General features: G+C 40.9%; 1 protein-coding gene across 1 annotated transcript in view; it reads left to right on the top strand.

Moving 5' to 3' along the window:
• The window catches only part of MYO5A (myosin VA), a 174,619-nt gene that overhangs the window by 76,243 nt on the left and 74,416 nt on the right, over window positions 1-23,960 (top strand). The window contains exons 5-13 of the mRNA XM_040969826.1: window positions 1,764-1,920; window positions 7,664-7,807; window positions 10,282-10,363; window positions 10,958-11,065; window positions 12,632-12,738; window positions 16,851-17,116; window positions 20,314-20,395; window positions 21,770-21,910; window positions 23,094-23,219. Coding sequence (XP_040825760.1) covers window positions 1,764-1,920; window positions 7,664-7,807; window positions 10,282-10,363; window positions 10,958-11,065; window positions 12,632-12,738; window positions 16,851-17,116; window positions 20,314-20,395; window positions 21,770-21,910; window positions 23,094-23,219 — 1,213 coding nt within the window. The remainder of the gene's footprint in view (window positions 1-1,763; window positions 1,921-7,663; window positions 7,808-10,281; window positions 10,364-10,957; window positions 11,066-12,631; window positions 12,739-16,850; window positions 17,117-20,313; window positions 20,396-21,769; window positions 21,911-23,093; window positions 23,220-23,960) is intronic.

Raw genomic sequence — 23,960 nt, 5'->3', positions numbered from 1 at the left:
AGTTAGGTAAAATTCTAATTTCTTGCCTAGGTACAAGGCAACCTAGGTAATTGCCTACAGCTGGGGTTCTTCCCCACATTATAAGAAAGAAGATTTTGTGCCTTCATTTCTATAATCTGCTTTTGCTGGAAAGTTCCCTTCCTTCTCTGCTTCCCTTTTCCTTCTTCTCTTACTAGCATGATCAGATGAGATTTCTAGGAATCCCCTTAATCCACTCTTCTTCCAAATGCCCCATCACACATATTATAATCCTGGTTCACCGGTCTGTCTCCACTGGTCTGTATCTTCTGATAGACCAACAAGCACAACAAGGACATTAATCACTGCTTATTTCACTTATATCTGTAGTTTTTAGCACAATGTTTAGCACAGAGAAGATGTTCAATAAATATTTGTTAGGCAACTCTCCTTTTAAAAAAAAATAGAATGACCGTCTCCTGCAATGCTTATCTGTGACCTTGTAGGGCTAGTTCCACAACTACCCTTGAAGTCATGTATTTTCTTTGCAAATTAGGGCACAGATAATTCTGTTTTTATGTGCTTGTCCAGCTGTTCTGCTGAATTAAAGTTACTGCTTATTTTATCTCAAAGGAAAAAAAAAGGAAATTTCCTACTTCTATCCTAGTAGAATTAGTAGCCAAAGCAGAGATTTATCAAAGTTCTATTCTTGTATAACTATTATATGTTGATTAAACATTTGTGATTTGTCAGGATGTGGAGTGAATGCTGGGTATTAGAAATACGATTAGGGCCTGGTATGATAGCATAGTGGTTAAGGTCCTTGCCTTGCACACGCCAGGATTTTATATGGGCACCAGTTCTAATCCCAGCAGCCCTGCTTCCAATCCAGCTCCCTGCTTATGGCCTGGGAAAGCAGTCGAGGACTTGGGACCCTGCACCAATGTGGAAGACCTGGAAGAAGTTCCTGGCTCCTGGCTTTGGATCAGCTCAGCTCCGGCTGTTGTGGTCACTTGGGGAGTGAACCATTGGACAGAAGATCTTCCTCTCTGTCTCTCCTTCTCTCTGTATATCCGCCTTTTCAATAAAAATAAATAAACCTTGAAAAAAAAAAAGAAATACGATTAAAGTGAAAGTTTTGGAAATTTTCCTTAGAGTTTTTAACTCATTGTGTGAATGTGTTGAAGATCCAATATTAGTCTGGGGTCTAAGAAGCAAAGTCTGTAAGTGCACCCACAGTGGTCCCTGTACCTACACTGCATCTTCAGGCATGAATTGTGCCTGATCTGCTTGAATGAAATCAGCTGCAAATGGGCTGTTTCTTCTATAGCACTGAGGGTATTTGGTAGGAACTGGAGATTGTGGGAGACACCACTTTATAGATGGTCTGTTAGTGGGGAGTTTAAAATACTTCAAGTAATTTTGTCAGTTTCAATCCAAAGAATATCTCCTTTCTCTTCTGATGTGGTTGACAGCTGTACCATGAGATAGCCAAGTAAGTCCTTAGGAATAAAATAATATGTTTGAGTTATAAACACACCCAAAATTTCAGACATTATTGTAGGTTCATCTCTAGATAAGATGTTCTTTGATTTAGTGCTTGATTTTGCCTTTTTCCTCTCTGTTCATTTTTAGTTCGCAAGTAGTTATTGTAGGTGGGAAGCCTCATTCTTCTTTCGCTTTCCACATTGTTGCATCTTTGTAGCAGCAGAGCCGCACTGTGCCTCGCTGATGGGAGCAGAAGGAAGTAGTGAGTCAGATTCCGGAGTGCACAGCACTAGCAGTTACTCTCCTTTGTTTTCCAGAGATGAGCGCAATCAGTCCATCATTGTCAGCGGAGAGTCTGGGGCAGGAAAAACAGTCTCTGCCAAGTACGCCATGCGCTACTTTGCCACCGTCAGTGGTTCTGCCAGCGAGGCCAATGTGGAAGAGAAGGTCTTGGCCTCCAACCCCATCATGGAGGTAAGAAAACAGCGTCCTCGGCCTTCTTAGTGTATTTCTCTTGTTAAGAAAGATAAAAAAAAATTAATTGGTAAATCATGTATCAGATAGCTATCTGTCTCCCGGGCTCTAAGAATAGAAAACTTTTTTTGTTAGGAAAAAATGAAAATTCATTCAAGTGGATGTTTTGAGTAAAGCACTACTAGAGAGGAATCAGCCTATAACCTTGCATTCTTCACTTACAAACTGAATTGTTGCCTTTGAATACCAGGCGGCAGTGCCTCATCTTCTAAAGCTTTTCTATCCTTGTTAGTTGCTTTTCTATCTGCTGCTCCTTGTATCGTCAGTGCTTCTTGTTTATCTGCCATCAGTCCCGAATTCACATTTATATTCCTTCCAAAACATCGATTCACTATGCCGAAGCATGAACCATCTTCATTATTCCTTTGCCCACATCTCAATGCTTATCCAACTTGTTGACTCTAAGTTTAAAATTTTTCCAGATGTGAGCTATAAACAGCCTATGATCTTAAGAAACTTCTCTTTCTGCCAAACATATCAAACAGCTGTAGGTTAGCATAACAAATTCAGGAACTTGGAGAAAATTCCTGAGAGGGAAAGAACTTCATGGGTGCACTTTCAAAAGTTGAATACACAAACAGAGTAGAAATGCGTGTGTCAAACAAAATGAAATTGGTTGTGGGAGACCTGGAAGATGTTAAGAATTCTAACTAGAGGACTATTTGTATATTAATAGGACTTTACCAAAGTGGTAGTCTTACAGTAAGTCTCATTAGATAGAGAGAAAATACATCTAATTAAATGGAGAGAAATCAGTTGGGATATGCAAAAACGAAACTTTCTTGTTAACAACACAGATGAATATTGTTTTATTCCTGTCTTTTCTCCCCCCGTCAAGCCCTATTTGTCATCCAAACACAGATGGAGTTAAAACTGGCCTGATGCACCTGTGGTACAATAATGCACCTGTGGTTTTGCAATAATCTGTCTGGAGGTAATTGTGCCTGCTTTGCAGTGCTGTGTGTGACACTTCACAAGAGAGTGCCGTGACCTCTTGTCTATAGAGCTGCCTTTTACAGCAACACAGCGATTCTTGGGATCCGCAGAAGCTAGGTGGGGGGAGTTGAGAGGCATTCTGTGCTGAGCGTTCTATTGAAAGAAAATGAGAATCTTTTTTTTTTTAATGGCATGGTCAGGAAGGAGCAGATGGTTGTGCTGAAAGAGAACAGTGAAGATCTTAATCAAATTTTAAAATTTTGAACAAGTTTAAATCACAGATATGATAGTGGATGTTCCTGTTAATTGAGAGGCATCTTTTGGTTTGAGGTCAGAAAGAAAGCAGGGCTTTGCCTCCTACCGTTGTTGGTACTGGTTTTAATCATGACAGTGTGTTCTTGATATTGAGCAACAGTTCAGACCATTCTAGTTCCTGATGTTAGAATATCCCAAAGGCTTAATGCAACGGCATTAGAGAGTCTCACCTCCCCCAGCTCTACATCATACAGAGGATTTGAAGAAGTCTAGAGGATAACCTATATCTGGAATGCACCTTTAGAATATGCCAGAAGTTTAATAACCTATTATATGATGTCTTTGGAAAAGCATCCTAACTAGTTTTTTTTTTAATTTTTATTTATTTGAATAAAGCTATCGATCCTAGGTAGAATCTTAATCACAATGTCAAATGGAGATTTGAGCTGTAAGTAGAAATGAGGTTAAAAATTTTTGAATGGACACAGATGTTACTTTATAAACAATCACTTATAAGGAATTTGCTCTATTACTGGGATAAACAGAAAAAGAAAAAGGGATCTGCTAAAGAGTTTGAAAAATGATTTTTGACACCTATGAAAGAGGATATCTCAGTTTGCAGGTTTGGAATACGGGCTGAATAATGGTGACAAAAGTGTAGTTCCTAGAAGCAAACAGAGGTAACAACTGAGTGTAGAATGGTGCAGTTGAGAAGCCTGGTAGCTTAGACCTGCCTCAGAAACAGCTGCATATCAGAGCTCCCCCTTCTTATAACTGGAATGTCCAAGTCTCTGGCAATCTATTGAAACGTTTATTGCGTCATTAACTGGTTAGGGGAATTTGCATATTATCCTGTTAGAGAGGAAGCTTCTGCTCTTCAAAATGGTCTCGTTTTCCAAAATAAGAACAACGTATGAAAAGTTACTACTTTTGTTATATTTCCATCAAATTTCCTTTTTCTCATGGAAATTTTCACCATAAAACAGGGACAGGGAAGGTTTGGAGGCACTGTGTATCTGAATAGTTCTTTTATTTTTAATAACTGCAGTTAAAGATTATTATCTCCATTAAGAAGAGTAATTCGTGCAATGATTCATTAAAATCAGTAGTAAGATCAAAATCACAAAGCTTCCTTTCTTTAGCAGTTTCTTACTGTTTGAAATGAAAAATCCCATTAAAGTGTCTTGTGAATTTAGTATTTGTTAATCAGGAGAAGCAATTGGATGGAAGATACAAAAGGTATTGGTCATCTAGAGAACTTTCTTTTGGTGTCAGGTACACTGTTTAGAATAATGTGATTGTTTAAAGTGTTTATTTGTTTGAAAGGCAGAGTTACAGAGAGAGGGAGAGATAGAAACCTTCCATCTGTTGATTCCCTCCGCAAATGGTGACAACAACTGTGGACTGGTCCAGTTCTAAGCAAGGAGCCAGGAACTTTAACTAGATCTCCCAAGTAGACGACAGGGACCTAAAACATAGGCCCTCTTCCCCTGAATTCCCAGACATGTTAGCAGAGAGCTGGATAGAAAATGGAACCGTTGATGCCTAAACTGGCACTCCTATGTGATGCCAGCATCACTGGCAAAGATGCTCCTGCCATACCGTTATGCCATCCCCAAAGTAAGGTGATTTAAAAATATTAATTAATTATGGACTGAGTGTTGTGGTGTAGCCACCACTTGGTTCACCTGCATCCCATTTTGAAGTGAAAAGTGTTGAGTCCCAACTATACTGCTTCTGATCCAAAAACTAACTTGTACTGCTGGTTCACTCCCCAGTGCCCACTGTGGCTCTCACAGAACCAAAGCTGGCAGCTAGAAACCCAATCTGGGTCTCTCAGGTGGATGGCAGGAACCCAGTTCCTTCAGACATTCTTGCTGCCTCCTAGAGTGTGCGTAACAGCAAGAAGTTGGAGTAAAGAGCAGAACTGGGGATGAGACCCAGGCACTTGCTGGTGGTATGTGGGTGTTCTGACAGCTGGGCCACATGCATCTTCCTGATCTTTCTTCCTTCTGTTGAACCCTAGAGCTCAACCATCCTTGTTCATTTGTGGTTGAGTTCACTAAATGCTTCTTGGAGACATAACTGATAGCATATTGGTGGTAGGGACTCTTCTGATGCCCAGGTTTGTAGTCTTCTGTTTTATCTGTTCCATGGAGAAGCACTTTTTGCTCAGTGATGAGAAGATTGACTTTAACGCTAGCCTACTGCCTGCCCTTCTCACAGAATTGTATTGTTTTGGTAAATTGTCCCCTCTTGTCTCCAGTCTGAGAGGTTGAGGAGAGGTGGCATCCGGGAGGTGGGCTGAGTGGGAAGTAGAAGTAACTGTGGATCGCCCTTCCCCAGCTTGCTTGGTTATTGGCAGGAAAGCGCTGAGACAATGACCAGCATCTAGCACATACCCCTCTTGCTGCTACTTCTACTGCATGGTCTTCTGTTCTTGATAGAGTGCCTTGTGTTGGGAGATAATTCCATGTTTGTATCTAATTTCATTTTCTAAAAGACATAAAAATTGTGGGGATGTATACAGACTTTGTTATGATATTTATAATATTAAAAATAAAAATATATAAATGAATAGTTAAATCAGCTCAGGGTATATGAGAGCCCTATAATTTTGCTGGGAAGAGATTCCAATAATCTTTATTGTTCTTGAAAATCATTTAAAAAACACTAATTTAAAATATAGCAGTGTGTTCAATTACAAAACAAAATAGAGTAGCTGCCCTCTATTGCATAAAAGAGACATTTTCTTTGCTTGATCAGAGAATATAATGTGTTCATTCTTGTGTTTTTTAAATACCCATTTTATTTTTATTTGAATGCCTTCCAACTACTGCTTTACTAACCAAATGGCCTCAATAGCCAGAGCTGAGCCAATCTGAAGCCAGGAGACAGAAGCTTCTTCTGGGTCTCCCACATGGGTGCAGGGGTCCAAGAACTTGAGCCATCTTCTGCTGCTTTCCCAGGCCATAAGCAGGGTGCTGGATTGAAAGTGGAACAGCCAGGACTCAAACTGTCACCCATGTGGGATGTCAGCAGCATAGGTGGAAGTTTAGCCTACTATACCATGGCACAGGCCCCATTACTACTATTTTATCTTTTAGATTTTTATTGTGTTAACTTGAGTAGACTTTGCCCACCTGAAAGTTATTAATCTTTTATGAAATTACTTTATCAGACTTTAATACATGGATTGTGTGAACACTTGCTATATTACTACTCTTATCTTTTTTGCTTTCCATTAAAAGAAAAATGTATAGCAGTATGTTACCTGAATCACAACTAAGATATATGCCACTTTAAGTTTTAAGGATATATAAAAATTTAGTAGAAAGTTATATTCTCTGCACCCTGAAACAGATGTTTTCCAAGGTAGTTGTGAATAACAGAATGCAAAGCCAAATTCTATTTCCTCTGGTTTCAGAAAATGCTATTTCAACTGATTGTATAATACTAATTCATGTGCTAATAAGCAGTTCCACTAGACACTTGTTTCCACAGAATCAGATGATGCAATCTTCCGGCTAAAGAGATCCTGAATGCCAGAACAAAATTTCAGAAAAGTGCTAATATGTGCTAACCATCTTATTTACATAAAACACTAATTTTTTCAAGGAATCAAACATTTTTAAAATATTCATTTATTGGAGCCTGGCATGATGGCTTAATTGGCTAATCCTCACCTTGCAAACGCTGGGATCCTAGATGAGAGCTGGTTTGTGTCTCAGCTGCTGTTTCCCATCCAGCTCCCTGCCTGCGGCCTGGGAAAGCAGTTGAGGATGGCCCAAAGCCTTGGGGTCATGCATCTGTATGGGAGACCTGGAAGAAGTTTTGGCTTCTGACTTCAGATCAGCTCAGGTCCAGTAGTTGTAGCCATTTGGGGAGTGAACTAAGATGGAAGATCTTTCTGTCTTTCCTTCTCTAAAGTAAATAAATCTTTTTAAATGTGTTATTTATTTGAAAGACAGAATGGCAGAGAGCATGGGGGTGAAACAGGGGGAGAGATCTTCCATCCACTGATTCATTTCTCAAATGGCTGCAAGGGGCCAGACCACAGCCAGGAGCCTCTCACATGGGTGCAGAGGCTCGAGAAATTGGGTCATCTTCCTTTGCTTTCCAAGGTGCATTAGCAGGGAGATGGATCAAAAGTAGAGTAGCCAGGACTCCAAATAGCACCAGATAAGATGCCAAATAGCACCAGATAAGATGCCAAATGGTGTGTGAAAATGTTGTATCTGCTGGGCTCAGGTTTGCTGTTGCTGAAAATAATTTTTGTGAAAATAACAAGACAAATAATACCTATGAGAATATTTCTGTGTAGTTGTGTAGCAGATAAGACAAACTCCTGTGCTTGCGGTGTTAAACTCATTATGTTCTTAAAAGAATATGTTCCAAGGAATTGTATTCTGCTTTGTTCTTTTTCTTCCCAAACTCTGTGTCATGTCATTGATTGTACTTCTACAAGCTTACTTTCTCTTTTGCCTCCTAGTCAATTGGAAATGCTAAAACAACCAGGAATGATAATAGCAGTCGTTTTGGGAAATATATTGAAATTGGTTTTGACAAGAGATATCGGATTATTGGTGCCAATATGAGAACTTACCTTTTAGAGAAATCCAGAGTGGTGTTCCAGGTAAGCTGGGCAGGTACACATGTCTTCTTGTATTAAATTATCATATAATTGCAGTTACTGGTTTTCACTTTGTTCCAGATCCCCTTGGGTATGTTCTCTACTATTAACCACACCTGGATTGAACATGTGAAATGGCCTCTAGACTAACAGTCCTTGGGACTAGGCATTGAGTTAGGTTTCATAATTATAACATTTTTCTACAGGTGCTTATTGGAAAACTTCAGATATTATTAGTTTAGTCTTGCTTCTCATGTTTTCCAGTTGATGGAAAAAGTATTCCTCTATCCCTTTAGTGAATTGTGCTTTGAACGTAAACAAACAAAAAAATATCTTGTCCTCTCTTCTTCCTCCTCCTCACTCAGAATATGGCACAATTTAGATGGAATAGCCAAGATTAAAAAAAAAAAACACTTCAAAACCTACTTGTGAACTGCTGTCAGAATCCTCATTCAGCTGCTGCTGCATCAGTGTGGATTGTGTTTGTACATAATGCCGCTAGTCCTTTTTGGTAGAAGTACAAAATACCATACACTTACCTCACTAGCTGGGATACGTTTATGCATTAGCAGGCGTACTAAGAGGTTTATCATTGGAAAACTTGCATTATAGAGCCCCTGGTGATGCACTGCACTCCTCAGGCTTGAGATGTGGGGTTTCAGTGGCCTTTTAACTGGATGTACACTGCACTGAGGGTCAGATACCCTTAACAGCACCATGAAGTGGGTTCACAGCTTCCATTGGCCAGAGTCTTTGATTATTGTTTTCAAAGTGTCTGGGAAATACCACAAGTTGTGGCTTTGAGCAGACTGCCACTACCTTGACTTTGCTTTTGGAGTTGTTTTGGCCACCTCAAATGTAGTGCTTGATTAAAATAATGAGACAGTAGTCATCTGCCACTGTTATTCCAATATCTGGATACGCAAAGAGCAGTGTTATACTTCTGTAGTTTTTTTTTTTTCTGAAGTATGTAGTATAGCCAGAAGAAAAACTGTGTGCAGTTAAACCTGAGAGAAAATCAAATCCCAACAGTAGAGATTTGATTCATTGGTAAACAAGAAAAGATGAAGTCGGTAGGAAAAGCTGTTCCTAGTATGTTGGCCAAAGGCTAGAGATGCTTAATACAAAATGGTAGGGCCTAATCCTTATTATTTTATCTAGAGACACTGAAACAATTCTAGTTGTTCCTCGGTCTTAGGTTTTCACATAGTCTTCTGATTATGTGAAATGAATCATATAGTCAGAAATTTTCCTTTATGTACAAGATATTTTCCTTTATGTACAAGAACACCTGAGCATGTGTGCATACCCACTTGCTTGTCTACATTTCTATGTGCTGAATTACTTGTTACTTTGGATTATTAATAAATTGGTAATTGTTCAATATCTTCTATTCCTGTAATATGTTATCTTTGACAGATATCAGCCCTCTTTAGGCATCAAATCTGACAGACAGCTTTATTAATACTTTTCTTTATCTAACCAAAAACAGTGCAGACTTCAAGGATATGATGATAGAATATATAAACTAAATTTGCAATTTAGTTTAATATGAGCAGTGTCTTCAAAAATGCTTATTTTAATCTCTTTGAAAGCAAAGCAGCTAAGGGAGAAGGAGAAGGAAATTAAAGGAGAGAGAGAGAGAGAAAGAGAGTTTGTTTCACTGGTTCACTCCCCAAATAACTGCAACAGCCACGGCCAGGTCATGTCAGACAAACCAGCAACCTAGAACCCAGTGTGGCTGTCCCATGTGAGTGACACAAACCCAAGCACCTGTGCTGTTACCTGCTGCCTTCCAGCATGCATCAGCAGGAAGCTGGATCCCAACTGGGGTATCTAAGGTTTGAATTGGTACTCCAGTATGGAATGTGGGCATCCCAAGCAATGGCTTAATCCATTGTACTACAGCACCCATCCTGAACATTATTGCAACTGCTTTTTTAGGTATATGTGGAGAAAGACTGCGGCGTGATTTTAGAATTATAAATGCCTTATTTTCTATTTTATAAAATATTTATTTTGCAATAAGCTATCATGATGTATATGATACAGTGTTTTGTGGATTTCATATACAAAAAGTAGATAGTCAACTGTAAAATAAAACAAAGATATAGTTATTCTTTATCATTTGCATTGTTAAGAAGAATTTAAGAGGTATCATTGGAAAGCAGTATTGAGTATTAAAAAAAAAGCAAAAGGTTTACATTATTCCCAAAACACTCACATCTTATAGCTGTTTCCATGTTGTTCACCAGTTCAAAAATCATCAGCAGTAGATATGTTGAATATCACCAACACATACATACCTACACATATGTGCATAAGCTATAAGTCATAAAGTCACTCATCAATATTAAGAACTTTGGGAAAGTACAATCTATCTTACCAAATGAGATAACTACACATTGAACTTTTATTTTGTGATAAGATTTGTGAATTTTAAAATGCCATAATTAAAAACTCTTCTTATTTCAAAGGCAGAAGAGGAGAGAAACTATCATATCTTCTATCAACTTTGTGCCTCCGCAAACATACCTGAATTTAAAATGTTGCGATTAGGTATGAAACTGGGGTTAGCTTTATTTTGCTGGTGTTGTCTTCTGTTAATGTTTGAATTCTCAAACTTGCTTATTCAAAAGGAGTGTATTTCATACTGAAACCTTGATACATGAAATGTACAAGTCCTGCAGTGTACGAGGTGGTGTAGCCGCAGGGGTGGGGAAGACAGAATGGCTATAAATGGGACAGGTTTGGACTTGTGGTGATACTTGTTTAACACGGATGGTTAGAGAGAGTTTGGTTATACTAGTCTCTACTTTTGCATGTACTTGAACTTTGCCTGGATTAAAAAAGAAAAAGAAAAAAACAACCCCTTTTTGCATAAAGAGTTTCTGTCAAGAGGAGTAAAATGTTTAAGGAAAATATCCTAACAGAGCCTTTAGAAAGAACCTGTCCATTTCACAGTTAAATAAACTGCAGCATTCCACTTCACTATTTAACTTCTCGTTTAGTGATAAAATATAATTGAAAAACATAGGTATTCAACCTGCAAACCGTGGACATTTATGTTGGTACTGCTTCAGAAAGTGGACATTGGGATACAAGTCAGTGATTTTTCGGAGACTGTAAAACTTTTCTTTTCCCTCAATGCAGGAAATGCAAATAACTTTCATTATACCAGTCAAGGCGGCAGCCCTGTGATAGAAGGAGTGGATGATGCCAAGGAGATGGCACACACGAGGCAGGCCTGCACGTTGCTAGGTAATGACATTTCGTTCCAGCTCCTACCAGCAATGCTTTCTGACTCAGGCAGCCTTTCTTTGGAACGTCAGTTGATTTGTGTGAAGTGTTGGGTACTGCGTGGGGACCTAGTATTCCTTATAGACAATGTTTACATGGTAAATGGCCACAGGGAATCTTTTCAGGGACACTGACTTGTTCTAAAATTAGATTGCTGTGATGGTAAATTTACTAAAAGTCATTGAATCACACACTAAAATGGTGAATTGTGTTATATGTGATTATCCCTGAGTAAAGCTGTTCTAAAACACATTATGGGCATCTGGAGAGGTAGGATTAGATGTAATTATTTGTTTAAAATTTAACAAAACTATGGACTCTAAACCTAAGTGAAATGGGTTCTTGTGCAGCTCATACCTGGCAGGAGAGAGTCTGTTGTTCTGTTTATTTGGTTCTTTTATGGCTAGGCAACGTGGCTGGGTGGCAGAGCAGTCTGTCATATGCACTTTGTGGCAGAATTTTTATAAAAGCTCAGAGATCACTCTCCTGTTTCTTGCTGAATCTACTTGTGACTGTATTAATTTTTGAAACTGTAGTTCCCAACTTCCAAAGAGATGTGAATTATTTTTAAAAGAATCCTTAGAATATAAGTATTAACAAGCCCAAATTCATGTGTTGCAATGTTGAGCAGTCCTCTCAGATGAATTAATTTAATTTAAAAGCATTGATCATCACCACTGTGGTCCATGGGTACTGTGGGGCTTGCTGGAAACCTAAACTCTGCATCTTAACAAGATCTACTAGTGATCTCTATGCATTTCAACATTTGAAAAACATTCTTTCTAGACCTAAGTCTCTTTGTAGACAGATACTTAGGCATTTACAAAAACCATATTATCGGAGATGAAAAAAACATTCCTTATAAGGTTGACTCCTAATTATTCTTTGTAAGGATATGTACTTGGAAATAACTTTACTACTATTTCCATGTAAGAAAGTCTACTCTTCTGAAATGCTATGGAAAGAATGAAGCCAGATCAGGTGAAGGCCTAGGCTCTGCAGGTTTCTCATTCTATTTTATTCTTCAAATGCTGCCCAAATGACCCATGTGGATGCCTGTTTATGAGGCCAGGGCACAGCTGCAACGAGCAGAGATGGTGACAGTGTTACAACGTGCTGAAATCCAGGGTTTGGCTGTGGTGATGATCATGCCTCTGTCACATGGTATGTCAAGAGTAGTATTTGCGTTATCTCATGCGATTCTCACAAACTTCGTTTAGAGTGGTCACCATTAACTCCATATCTCAAATGAAGAAATGGAAGCATAGGAGAGTGAAGTCACTTGCACAGGTGGGATGGCTGGCAGTTAGCAGAGCCAGGCCTCACGCCAGGTCTGTCATGCATCATGGTACTAAACGACCTAATGTGTTCATGTCCACAAAGATGAAAGTGTGGTTAGCCATGACACATTAAAATGTGTGCACCATCTGGCAATAATTAAAGAATTGACAAGATGCTTAAAACTGCTAAGATTGTTTAGTTGGTATTCTGAAATTAATCGCTTGTGTATTTGCTCTGTTGTTGCAGGCATTAGTGAATCTTACCAAATGGGAATTTTCCGAATACTTGCTGGGATCCTTCACTTAGGCAATGTTGGATTCGCCTCCAGAGATTCAGACAGCTGCACAATACCTGTATGTTCAATACCTGTAGTTCGTTCTATTTCAGTTTTTTACACTTTTTTTTTTCTAAAAAGCATTATATTTTAACATTATCAGAGAGATGACTGCCAAAAAGCTATATTTTCCAAAGGAAGATCTTAAACTGACAGTAAAGAATATGGATTCTAACCTCTGATGCACACAAAAGTTAGAGCTGTGAAGGGTGGTGCCCCTGCTTAAGTCCTTCAGTACTCCCCCATTGTCTTTAGGAACAGGCCAAATACCTTTCTGTGCTTTTCCACACCTGGAAGATTGTCAGTCTTGTATTTCTGACAATTTCTTCTCCACATTCAACCCATTGATTTGCCAAGCTACCTTGCCCCCTTTGTTGTGTAGATTCTGCTAAGATGGACTAACTGCTTTTCTCTGGCCAACTCTTCTAGTAACAGATGTTACATACACATCTGGTAACGTGTCTTCTTAGATATCATCTCCATTATGGTAGTTCCAATCCCATCGTACTATGAAACTCTTCCTTGCTTGCATTTATTCTCTAGGATTGTGAAGTCTTTGTAGATGGAGATACTCATTTTGATATTAAACTTTTAACTATTTGAATGGCAGAGAAAGAGAGGAGGAAGGGAGACAGAGATCTTCTGTCCTTGGCTCACGCCCTAAATGACCACTGCATTGGGGCTCGGCCAGGTTGAAGCTAAAAAGAGCTTCACATTGAGTTGGCAGGGATTACTTGAGCCATCACTGCTTCCTCCAAGAGTATGCATGAGCAAGAGGCTGGGATTGGGAGCAGAATCAGGAATTGAATTCAAGCATAGCAATATGGGATGCAGATATCCTAAGCCACATCTTATTGCTGTACCAGTGCCCACCGCTATGTCTGTGTGACTTTTTAAAGATTATCTGTCTATTCATTACAGAGAAGGAGGGGAGGAGGAAAGGAAGTAGAGAAAGAAAGTGATCTTCCCCCTGCTGGCTCAATCTCTAGATGACTACAACAGCCAGGGCTGAGCCAGGTGGAAGCCAGGAGCTGGGAGCTTCATCTGGGCCTCTTCTCTGGTTTCAGGGGTTGAGCATCTGGGCCACTTCTGATGCTTTCCCAGACCATTTTCAGGAAGCTTGTCCGGAAGTAGGGGATCTGAGAACTCAAACCGGCATCCATATGGATGCCAGCAGTACAGGCAGCATCTTAACCGGCTCCACCATCGCACTAGCTCCTATGCTAGTGTTACTAAAAAGACTTAATTTAGATGGCTTGCATTAACTCACTCTTGTTTTCTTTTTTCTTTTTTTTCCTGGATCTATAATTCCTCTTATAAAAATAGATTCCTTACTCTTATAAGAAAATATTCTATTCTCTTCTTTCTGGATATATTAGTTTTTTACTATCTTACATATATGAAATATAATTGATAGTACAAATGAATTTATATGTAATAAATTATTATACATAGATGGATTTAGTATATAATTAAATGTTTTAATACATTCACAGGTATAAGCATCTCCATAGTTCAACTTAAAATATTTTCATCATCTCATGAAGAAATTCTTTTCCCTTCAGCTATTGCTTCCCTGTGCCCCGGCCCTAAGCAACAGTGGTTTCTATTTCTCGCCTCTATAGATGAACCTGTTCTGGACATGTCACACAAACTGAATCAAATAATATGTGGTCCTTTGTGACTGGCTTCCTTCACTATCCACCCCTACTCTAGCATATATAAGTGCTTTATTCATTTTATGGAGAAATAGAAATAGTCCAGTATGCTCCAGAAAGTTCAGGAATTAAATTATGTTTATTCTGGTTAAAATTTCTTTAAATCCATGTATTTTTTTCAAATCAGGCATTTTCTGTAATTTTTTTTAAAAGACCCCTTATGTATGTGCTATCTTCTTTCTTTCTTCCTCCTTTCTTTTCTTCCCTTCTTTCTTTTCTTTCATTCTGCCTGCCTGTCTTCCTTTCTTCCTTCCTTTTTTTCTCTCTCCCTTCCCCCCTCCCACCTCTCTCTCTTTTCTTTTCTTTGTTAAAAGTGACTTCTTTAAGGGAATTGATCCAGGCTGTTAGTGGCAGTGCTGATCTGTATCTGAAGTGATCACTTAGAGGGAGGGAGCGAGAAGCAGGGTCCAGATAGGAGGTATTAGCGTTAGAACCAGTGTTCTAATGCCAGCCCAGACCTAATTTGGCTTGTGTGACTTTTTTTTTTATTGCAATTTGGTTACTTGGTTCTTACTTCCTCATTTACTGTTTGGACACAGCAATGTTCGCTCTACCTTGTCCCCAGAAATGTTACCAGATTCAGTTGCTACGCTTGAAAAACAGACATGCTGAAAATGCAAAACACTAACAGTGATTAAATTAAGCAAATTATTGTTAAGCACCTACTCAGAAAAGCCCTACAAAAATTCAATATAATTTTAGGGGATACTGGAATATTTAGGTCATTTGAAAACTCTAGATCTGAAGTTAGCATTTGTGCCATAGCAAGTAAAACTGTCACCTGTGAAGCCAGTATCCCATGTAGGTGCTGGTTCATGTTCTGCCTGCTCCCCTTCCAATCTAGCCCCTTCTAAAGGCCCAAGAAAGTAGTGGAGGACGGGCCAAGTACTTGGGGCCCTGTCATCCATGTAGGAGACCCCCAAAAAGTTTCTGACACCTGGCTTCAGTTTGGTCCATCCCTGGTTATGCAGCCATTTGGGGGGAATAAACCAAGGGATGAAAGATCCCTCTCTTTCTGTGTCTCTCTCTCTTTGCCTATCAAGTAATTAAATACATCTTGAGAAACAGAACAGGTTACAAATAAAGGCAATTTCTTTGTTGTGCCCTAAGATCACCCATCGATGACCACTGACAATCAGTCATTACAGTTACCCACCAAACCAGCACCCAAACAATATTTTGAATACATTCTATCTGATCATTTAAAAAAAAAGTCTTATGTCTCTCCCTCTGTAACTTTGCCTCTCGAATAAATAACTACAAAACTTAAGAAAAGAGAAGGAGAGACGAATCCAAGAAGTGACCCAAAGAAGTAGCAGGTTACGGAGCTCTGCCTCAAGGGAAGAGTAGCCGTGGTGCCACCCCCGCCCACGTGCAGGAGTTCTTCTGGCACATTTTCTGCCTCCCTCATCTGCAGCTCCTCCCGTTGATGGTTTCCTCCTCGCCACACAACATGTTTAGCAGCACTTCCCCTGACCTGGAAAGCCCTTTCTGCTCCCTTGCACCCGGTTAATACCTTCCATTGCTTCAGGTTTCAAGTCGCATGTGTAGAGGCAAATGTCCCCGTCTGCATGAATAAAGTACATTCCTCTCACATGGACCTAACAGAGCGCCCTTCTGCCTACTATTTTACGCTTTGGGGGGCAGTTGTTTGGCTTTTAGTGACTGGAAGCTCTCGGAGAACAGGGACAGTGTGTGTCATGTACTGACACAGAACAGGCACCTGGTCAATATTTGTGGCTAGTTGACTGATTTTCTGATTGAGTGAATGAGTGTGTCCTAAGGAATTGTAACTATCTTTATGGAGATTCAAGGGAAAAGGACTGTTTCTGTTTTTCTTGAATGCATTAGGCCTGCACTTCCACATGACTGGGCAAGGGCAGGGGCAGAGTACAATTTTTTTTTTTTTTTAGCGTTTACTTTTAAAATTTAATCTCAAGGCAGAATTACAGGAGAAAATGAGAAACAGAAAAAGGGATCATCCATCGTTGGTTTACTCACCAAATGACCGACAGACTGGTCTGTACAAGGCTGAAGCCAGGAGAGGAGCCTAGAGCTTTTCTCAGAGTTTTCATCCTCTGGTTTATTCTCCAAATAGCTTCAACAACCAGAGCTGGCCAAGCTGAAGCCAGGAGCCAGATTCTTCATCCAGGTCTACCACATGGGTGGCAAAGAGCTGAACAGATAGATTATCTTCCACTGCTTTTCCAAGCACATTAGCAGGGGACTGGATCAGAAGTGGAGCAGCTGGGCCTCGAACTGGTGTTCATTTGGGATGTTGGCATCACAGGTGGCATCTTAAGCCAGTGCACCACAGTGCCAGCCCCTGTTCATGACCTCATTGCTAATACTTTCTAAGAAATTCTTCCTGAGCTGATCTCGTCATAGAAAATAACCCCTTCTTTTTTGGCAGCCCAAGCATGAACCGCTCAGCATCTTCTGTGATCTCATGGGTGTGGACTACGAGGAGATGTGTCACTGGCTCTGTCATCGTAAGCTGGCTACCGCCACAGAGACGTACATCAAGCCCATCTCCAAGCTTCAGGCGACAAACGCCCGCGATGCCTTAGCCAAGCACATCTACGCCAAGCTCTTCAACTGGATTGTGGATCACGTCAATCAGGCCCTGCATTCGGCTGTCAAGCAGCACTCCTTCATAGGCGTGCTGGACATTTACGGGTTAGTGTGTTTGGCTTCGTGTTCTTTCACAAAGCATTTCTCCATGGAGATTCTCTGCTAACGCATTGGGCATTTGATTTTTGTCTCCTATCGGTAATAAGAAGGGAAGCTCTAACCATAACAATTCCTTATAACAACTCAAGAGTGCATTGATGATGGTGCTCGAATTGCATGTTGTTTAAAACTTAGAAACAGTAGCTTGGGCCCAGCATGGTAGCCTAGTGGCTAAAGTCCTCACTTTGCATGCGCCAGGATTCCATATGGACACTGGTTCTAATCTCTGTGGCCCCACTTCCCATCCAACTCCCTACTTGTGACCTGGGAAAGCAGTTGAGGATGGCCTAAAGCCTTGGGACCCTGCCCCTGTATGGGAGACCAAAAGAGGCTCCTGGCTCCTGGCTTTGGATCAGCTCAGCTCCAACCACTGTGGTCACTTGGGGAGTGAATCAGCAGAAGATTTTCTCTGTCTCTCCTCCTCTCTGTGTATCTGACTTTATTTTTTTTCTTTTTTGCCTCCTGCAAACTTTTTTTTTTGACAATCTTTACATATTTAATTGGGGTAAAAAAAGGTTCAAGGCCTAAAGGGGGATATAGAGGAAGAAGCCCCACCCAGTTCCCACCCACTCAGTCCCGGATGTGAGGCATGTCTGCGATACGCGATTGAGGTGGTTCAATTAGTTCACCATTCTTGGGTCGCTGCCCGTCTGCCGCTCCACCTCCCGCATGTGGTCGTTGAAGAGTCCATTTGATTGACTCAGTCCATCTTTATAGAGTTTCAATTTGCCAATTTTTGCTGCCAGCAGATAGCTGAGTTGTGCTTGACTGGTTCTGTCCTGTTCTTGGTTAGGATCTGGAAGTGTGTCTGACTGGGCGATTCAAAAGCAATTTTGAGGTATTCCCAGTCCAGATTCTCATGTTCAGAAGCCTCGGGCCGCACGTCCATTGCCCCGATCAGTGGTGGTTTGCAGTTGCTGGGTCGTTCTGTCTCCACCCGTGTCCTCTTGTAGTCTGGCTGGTCCCGGGACCCTTGGCCTCGCACATACAGTGGAGCTGCAAGAGCCAGTCAGGGCGGCCCACCGTAACCCCAACCAGCCCACCCTACCCTGGCTTGCAATATGTATGGCATTTTAGTCGGTCTGTCCAAATACCCTTCTGTTTATATACTTGCCAACGGTGTTGCAACTACTCCATCCAACCATCATCCCAACCCCCCCCCCCAGGTCCTAACGGATGTTGTTGGGGGTCTGTCTAGCCACCCAGCCCTGTCCTAGTTCCCATGCCCTCCCGTGGGAAGGGTGATGACAAGAGGGAGGAGCCCACTATTTCCCTCCCAGGTCGTCCCATTCCATGTTGTGCCCTCTCCAGTTGGCCTGTGGTTCAACTTGACGTTAAACCCTTTGTACCAAGCTTCCGCCAGCTGAGGTCCGGACAAGCCCAACAACCCTCTCCTACTCTGATTGTAGCTTGCCCAGGGGGAATAGTCAGCCCAGCCTTGGCTTTCACCAATCTGGTCCACTGCGTTGCGCAGGGCAGTGTCCTGCTGGTTGGTCTACCCTACCCAGCTCACGTTCCTCAATGTAACTTGCGGTTCAGCTAGGGGGAACCATCTTAGTCCCCTGTCAAGCTCTGCCTCTCCTTCCCTGGTTCTCATGTGTGCCGCTGCATCGGCTCAGGGCTACTCACCTGGCATTCCAAACTGTGTGTTGCTTTTGTCACGACCGGACCTGGTTCGACCCACGGCTCTGTTCTGGCATACGGATTTACCAGTGGATGACATGAAACAGGATTAGCCTGGGTGCCCCGAACCCATGCCAAATGCTGCCAGTGGGACACTTTCCATGACCTCTTGGCTGTTACTTCCCTGTTTCGTGCGCTAACCTCGGGTTCTGTGTCCTGCCAGAGGGTTGCCGGGCCCTCCATCAGAACCCCTCCATGTGCCAGGTTTCGTGCATGCCAGTGGTCCATGTGCCAGTCGGCCTCCTGTCTCGCAGAACAGTGACCTTTCCTAATGGCATCATCCCATTCTGGTTCTTGCTGTAGGATGTTTCGCAGCCACGGTCGTCCACGCCCATCTAGATCGGTATCTGGCTCAGTTGGGTTGGGACCTAGCTAGTCTGGCCCGCATCTACCCTGTACTCCAAGCGCCGACGGTGTTGCGGCCTGGACGGGCCCGGTGCGTTTTTTTCCAGTCCACATTTGTGCCAAGGGAGACGAAACTGTATCGACCGACCGCAGCCCACCACTGTCACAACCCTGCCTTAGGACACAGTGGCCTCAACTCTGTGCTTTTAATGTGGACCAGTTGGAGCCCAAACAAAGCTGGCATGTCCTGAGCTGCACCCTGTGTTCAGTCATGTTTGTGGACTAAGGTTGTTACTCCGAACCATTTGGTCTCAGTCACACACTTGCATTAAGATTTCATGTCCCGGGTCGGGAGTCACCAGATTAGTGTCTCATACGCTAACGTGGTCTTATTATGTGTGTCCCTAAGCAGCTATTTCATATCATCAAAACCCCAGAGCTTGCCGCTGGGTGGCCAGCAGGCAGAGCCTGGCACCACTTGGTGCACTGGCCGCCCAAGGCTGGGGTCTCTGACCCCGCCTTGCGGTGGGGACTGTGGCCGAGACCCCTGCGGGGTTCCGTCCGTATCTGACTTTATTTAAAAAAAAAAAAAAAGCTCAGATTCTGAGCTAGTTTGCTAAGATGGTGGAAACTAATTGATTTCTTTAGACTTTCATATAGTAAATTATTACTGAGATTTCTGAAAATGTAATTCCATTTACTAGTTTGCCTCCCTGTACGTTGGGCTTCTCTGATATCTAATTTTTCATTTTATGCTTGTTTTTCCAAAGAACCTGCAAAGTTTCTTTTCTTATTTCCCTTTATGTGCATGTATCACAGTGTGTAGATAACCTGTTAAGCACAGTGACTTTACCATAATTCTGAAGCTTTCCACTTAGGGGTAAGAAAGCTCTTGAAAACTCAGAATGTCCCCACATGACTTATAAAGCAATCTTTCTCCCACCTGGCTGGGGCTCACCTGCTGAGTCCTTACTCCATGTTTCTGACTCATAGGCATTTGTATTCACGGAGGTGGAAAGTAAGTCCCAGTGTTGGAGGATTTCCCATTTCTTGCTAAAATGCTCCCTTTAAATATTTTAAAACCTGAATCATTTTCTTTATTTTTGGTATTACAGGTTTGAAACATTTGAGATAAATAGTTTTGAACAGTTTTGCATAAATTATGCAAATGAAAAACTGCAACAACAATTCAATATGGTAAGAATTTTGTTTGTTGAATAATATTCTGCTATAAATTATTCTTTTGAACTCCTAGCTTTTGTTTAAACCTTGATTCCTGAAATGAAGTCCTGATTATAGTCATTATGTGACAGAACAGCCTAAATGCCTGAAAAACTGTTGATCAGTAAATGTGCAACATTAGAAAATTATTTTACAGTCTAGGAAGAATTCGTCAATCTTGGATTGCTCTTCAGGAATAGTGATCATTTGGGGCTGATAAATTGAGTGAGCAAAGCGTGAAGTTTTTAGGTCATAGAAAAGGGAATAGGAAGAGTTGAGCCCAGGTATATCCTTCAGTTTGTTAGTTTGGAGCTCATTGTATGTGGAGTTAAGGATGGTCTTCACCCTTACTTGCTGTATTTGTAAGATGACAACTCAAAATCAGAACTTCACGTACCTTCTTTTTGACAGTCTGAGACGTTCACTGAGACTACAGAACAAGGAATACTTTGAGAGTCTCTCATGAAGCAGTAGTATCAACAACCTTAGGAAGTTATCATGGCATTAGCAAGTTTGGAGGTGCTTATGCAGGACAATGGGGCAGCCGTTTGACTTAGCAGTGAAGACACTGGTAAAAAATACCTGCATCCCACATGAGAACCGGGGTTCCACAAAGCGGTAATAGCTTGGTAGTTGGGTTCCTGCCAACTAAAATGGGACACTTGAACTCCATTCTTAGTTCTGGTTTTACTCTATGAGTATTATGAGCATTTGGAAAATGAAGTAGCAGGTGAGGGATCTCTCTCTCTTTCAGCTTCTAATTAATGAAAATTGAGAGAAAATATTATAGCACAGGGCAACAGAAGATTGTGGTAATGACAGGTGCAGACCCCAGTGGTGAACTGCCTGGGTTGGAATCCCAAAATAATGGGCCGCACCTTTTAAAAATGCTGTTAATTATTTTGTTATGCTGAAAATATTGTGCCACGTGGTTCAGTAGAGGCATCTACTCCACCTAGTTGTTGAGTACCAGCTTAGTAGAGCTTTCCTGTCCCTCTTGGCAGCACTGTGTAAAAAGTTAAGAAGCCAGACGTACACACTGAAGTATTGGGAATATGCATAATCAGGAAATCACGAACTGTTCTACTTAATCAGTTACTGAAAACATGCTTGTGCCCTGATTTACTTGTTCGCCAGGAACTGCCTGTAGCTGAGGTTTCACTGTCTCTGATTTTTATTTACTTTCCCTGCATGTAATCCCCTCCTTTTCCTCTGGGGTTGTTGCTAGAAGCCATGGGCTGTCTCTAGTTTTATCGAAATCCTCTTAGTATTTTATGTGAATGTTGTTTCCTAACTGCATTCTTTATGAAACAGTCTTGTAATGACTGATTTTTTTCTTTCTCATTTTAGCATGTCTTCAAGTTGGAACAAGAAGAGTATATGAAAGAACAAATTCCATGGACACTCATAGATTTTTATGATAATCAACCTTGTATTAATCTTATAGAGTCTAAAATGGGGATTCTAGATCTGCTGGATGAGGAATGTAAGGTGGGTTTGATTTTCTACAGTACTTTGTCTATTAAAATAGAGGTATCACAGTCAAATATATTAACTTCAGGTAAAGATGTATTTGTACACCATGAGACGCTGTTGTGTAATCATCAGGGTAATAAGAAGGCATTGCTGTGACTTTCATTCTGAAAGGATACTTAGCGTACTAATCACTACAGAACCTCAGAAAATTTCCATCCTCAACTGATCCTAAATGACATTAGATACAATACTTACCCATTTTAGCCACTTTTGTTATCAACTTGTTTATATTTAGTAAATTTTTTACTGATAGAATGTTTTTAGAGAGATGTAGGAAGTAGTGGGTCAGTGTTGTTTTGGAGCAGGTAAAGCTGCTGCCTGGGATGCTAGGAGCAGGAGGAACTACATGGAGAATACAGTTGTGCCTATTTTGAAAGACAGGAGGAGGTAATGAGATGTGAGGAAATGGTGAGACTACTCTCCATTTTACACCTTTCTGAATTATAGAAATAGTTCACTGTGCTAATGATATCTTTACTGAACAGAATATTAAAAATATACGTGAGTGATGGCTTAATCCAGATGTGGGGATACAATGCAATATGGATCCCTGCTTCCAAATCAAAGATGTACTCCCAATGAAACTGTTGGAAATGTGTAGACAGTGGAATGCTGGACTGTCTAACATTGTCTCTACCAGCACTGTCGGGGCACACTTAAATAGCAGACTGATGGAATCATGATTTCTTATGAAGGACTATACTATTGTAGCAACATGGGGAAAATCTGTCGAGGGTAGGATTTGAGGGGGAGCAGAATCTCAGTCTCTACAAAATTGTACCATAAAATTCAAAATAAAAATGTAACAAAAAAAACCTGTACATGACAACTGTACTATTTCATCTGTAATCTGTGGGGCTTCTGTTGCAAATGTAGATCAAATATTTGCTTGATAGTTGTGGGATAGGCAGATTGAGTCATGTGAGATTGGGCAGGGATGCCCGCTGGGGAAGTCTCAACCATGCCCTTCCTTAGTAGGTATGAAATAAAGTGTGAAATGTGAAAGAAGTGAGTTTCTAAGCTGAATATAACTAGTTGTTAGGTTAACCAAAAAGCTGGCTTCTTGTCAGCTGATACGTTGGAAGTTTCTCAATGATTGCCTTTTTTCTTTTTTCCTTCCCTTGTTCCCTTAATATAGATGCCTAAAGGTACAGATGACACCTGGGCCCAGAAATTGTACAACACACATTTGAACAAATGTGCACTCTTTGAAAAACCTCGCCTATCAAATAAAGCTTTCATCATCCAGCATTTTGCTGACAAAGTAAGAAGTTCTATGTCTTTTTTTTTTTATATACTTAAGTTAATGAGGGGGAAAGTCAATAGTCGAGAGGTATTTTTTTATTCTTTGCTGATGCCTGCATCCTTTGGACCTTGCAAGGAAGAACAGTTTACAGTGTTGGCTTGTTGTTTCTCTCCTCCTTTAACCTAATTTGAATTGTATATGCAATAAATATGGGCCCATAGTGTTCTATCTACAAATGTGAAATCTGAGACAATGAAAAACCGTAAATTATTCAGTGGCTAAACCTGATCTTGACCTCCACTCACCATGATGTTATTTATAGTCTTTTTTATACCAATTGGGTTTGTTATTTACTTATTTTAGTCTAGAAATATTATTGTGCTGGCTCCAGATGACTGCCTTGAACTCTGCTGGAGGAATTAAAGAATGATGTGTGCATATGCTGCATCTAGACATCCGAAATGCATTCTGAGTTCGAGAGCATAGTGTATTCTGAATCAAGGGATTCACAGCAGAGAGTGTGGACTTGTGCCACCTTGGGACTGATTCATTGGGTCCCTCCCACAAGACATGTTGACTTGCTACTTCACAAGTTCTGTAATCTACTTAGAAAATAAGGAGCCGAGAAACTAATTTATCTTGCAAGGAAGCCATGAGATCGGCTTTGGCTTAGGATCCCTGAGTTTGCTTCAGGGATTGAGAACTTCTTGGGTGAGCCTTTGGGAAGCCTCAGAATAACACCGAAGTGTTCTGCGCTGC

The sequence above is a fragment of the Ochotona curzoniae genome, unplaced genomic scaffold (assembly GCF_017591425.1).
Source record: "Ochotona curzoniae isolate NIBS_2020 unplaced genomic scaffold, NIBS_Ocur_1.0 scaffold_4701, whole genome shotgun sequence".
Classification (NCBI taxonomy): domain Eukaryota; kingdom Metazoa; phylum Chordata; class Mammalia; order Lagomorpha; family Ochotonidae; genus Ochotona; species Ochotona curzoniae.
Note: the sequence above shows the minus strand (reverse complement) of the source record. Positions and strands in the feature narration are given on the sequence as shown.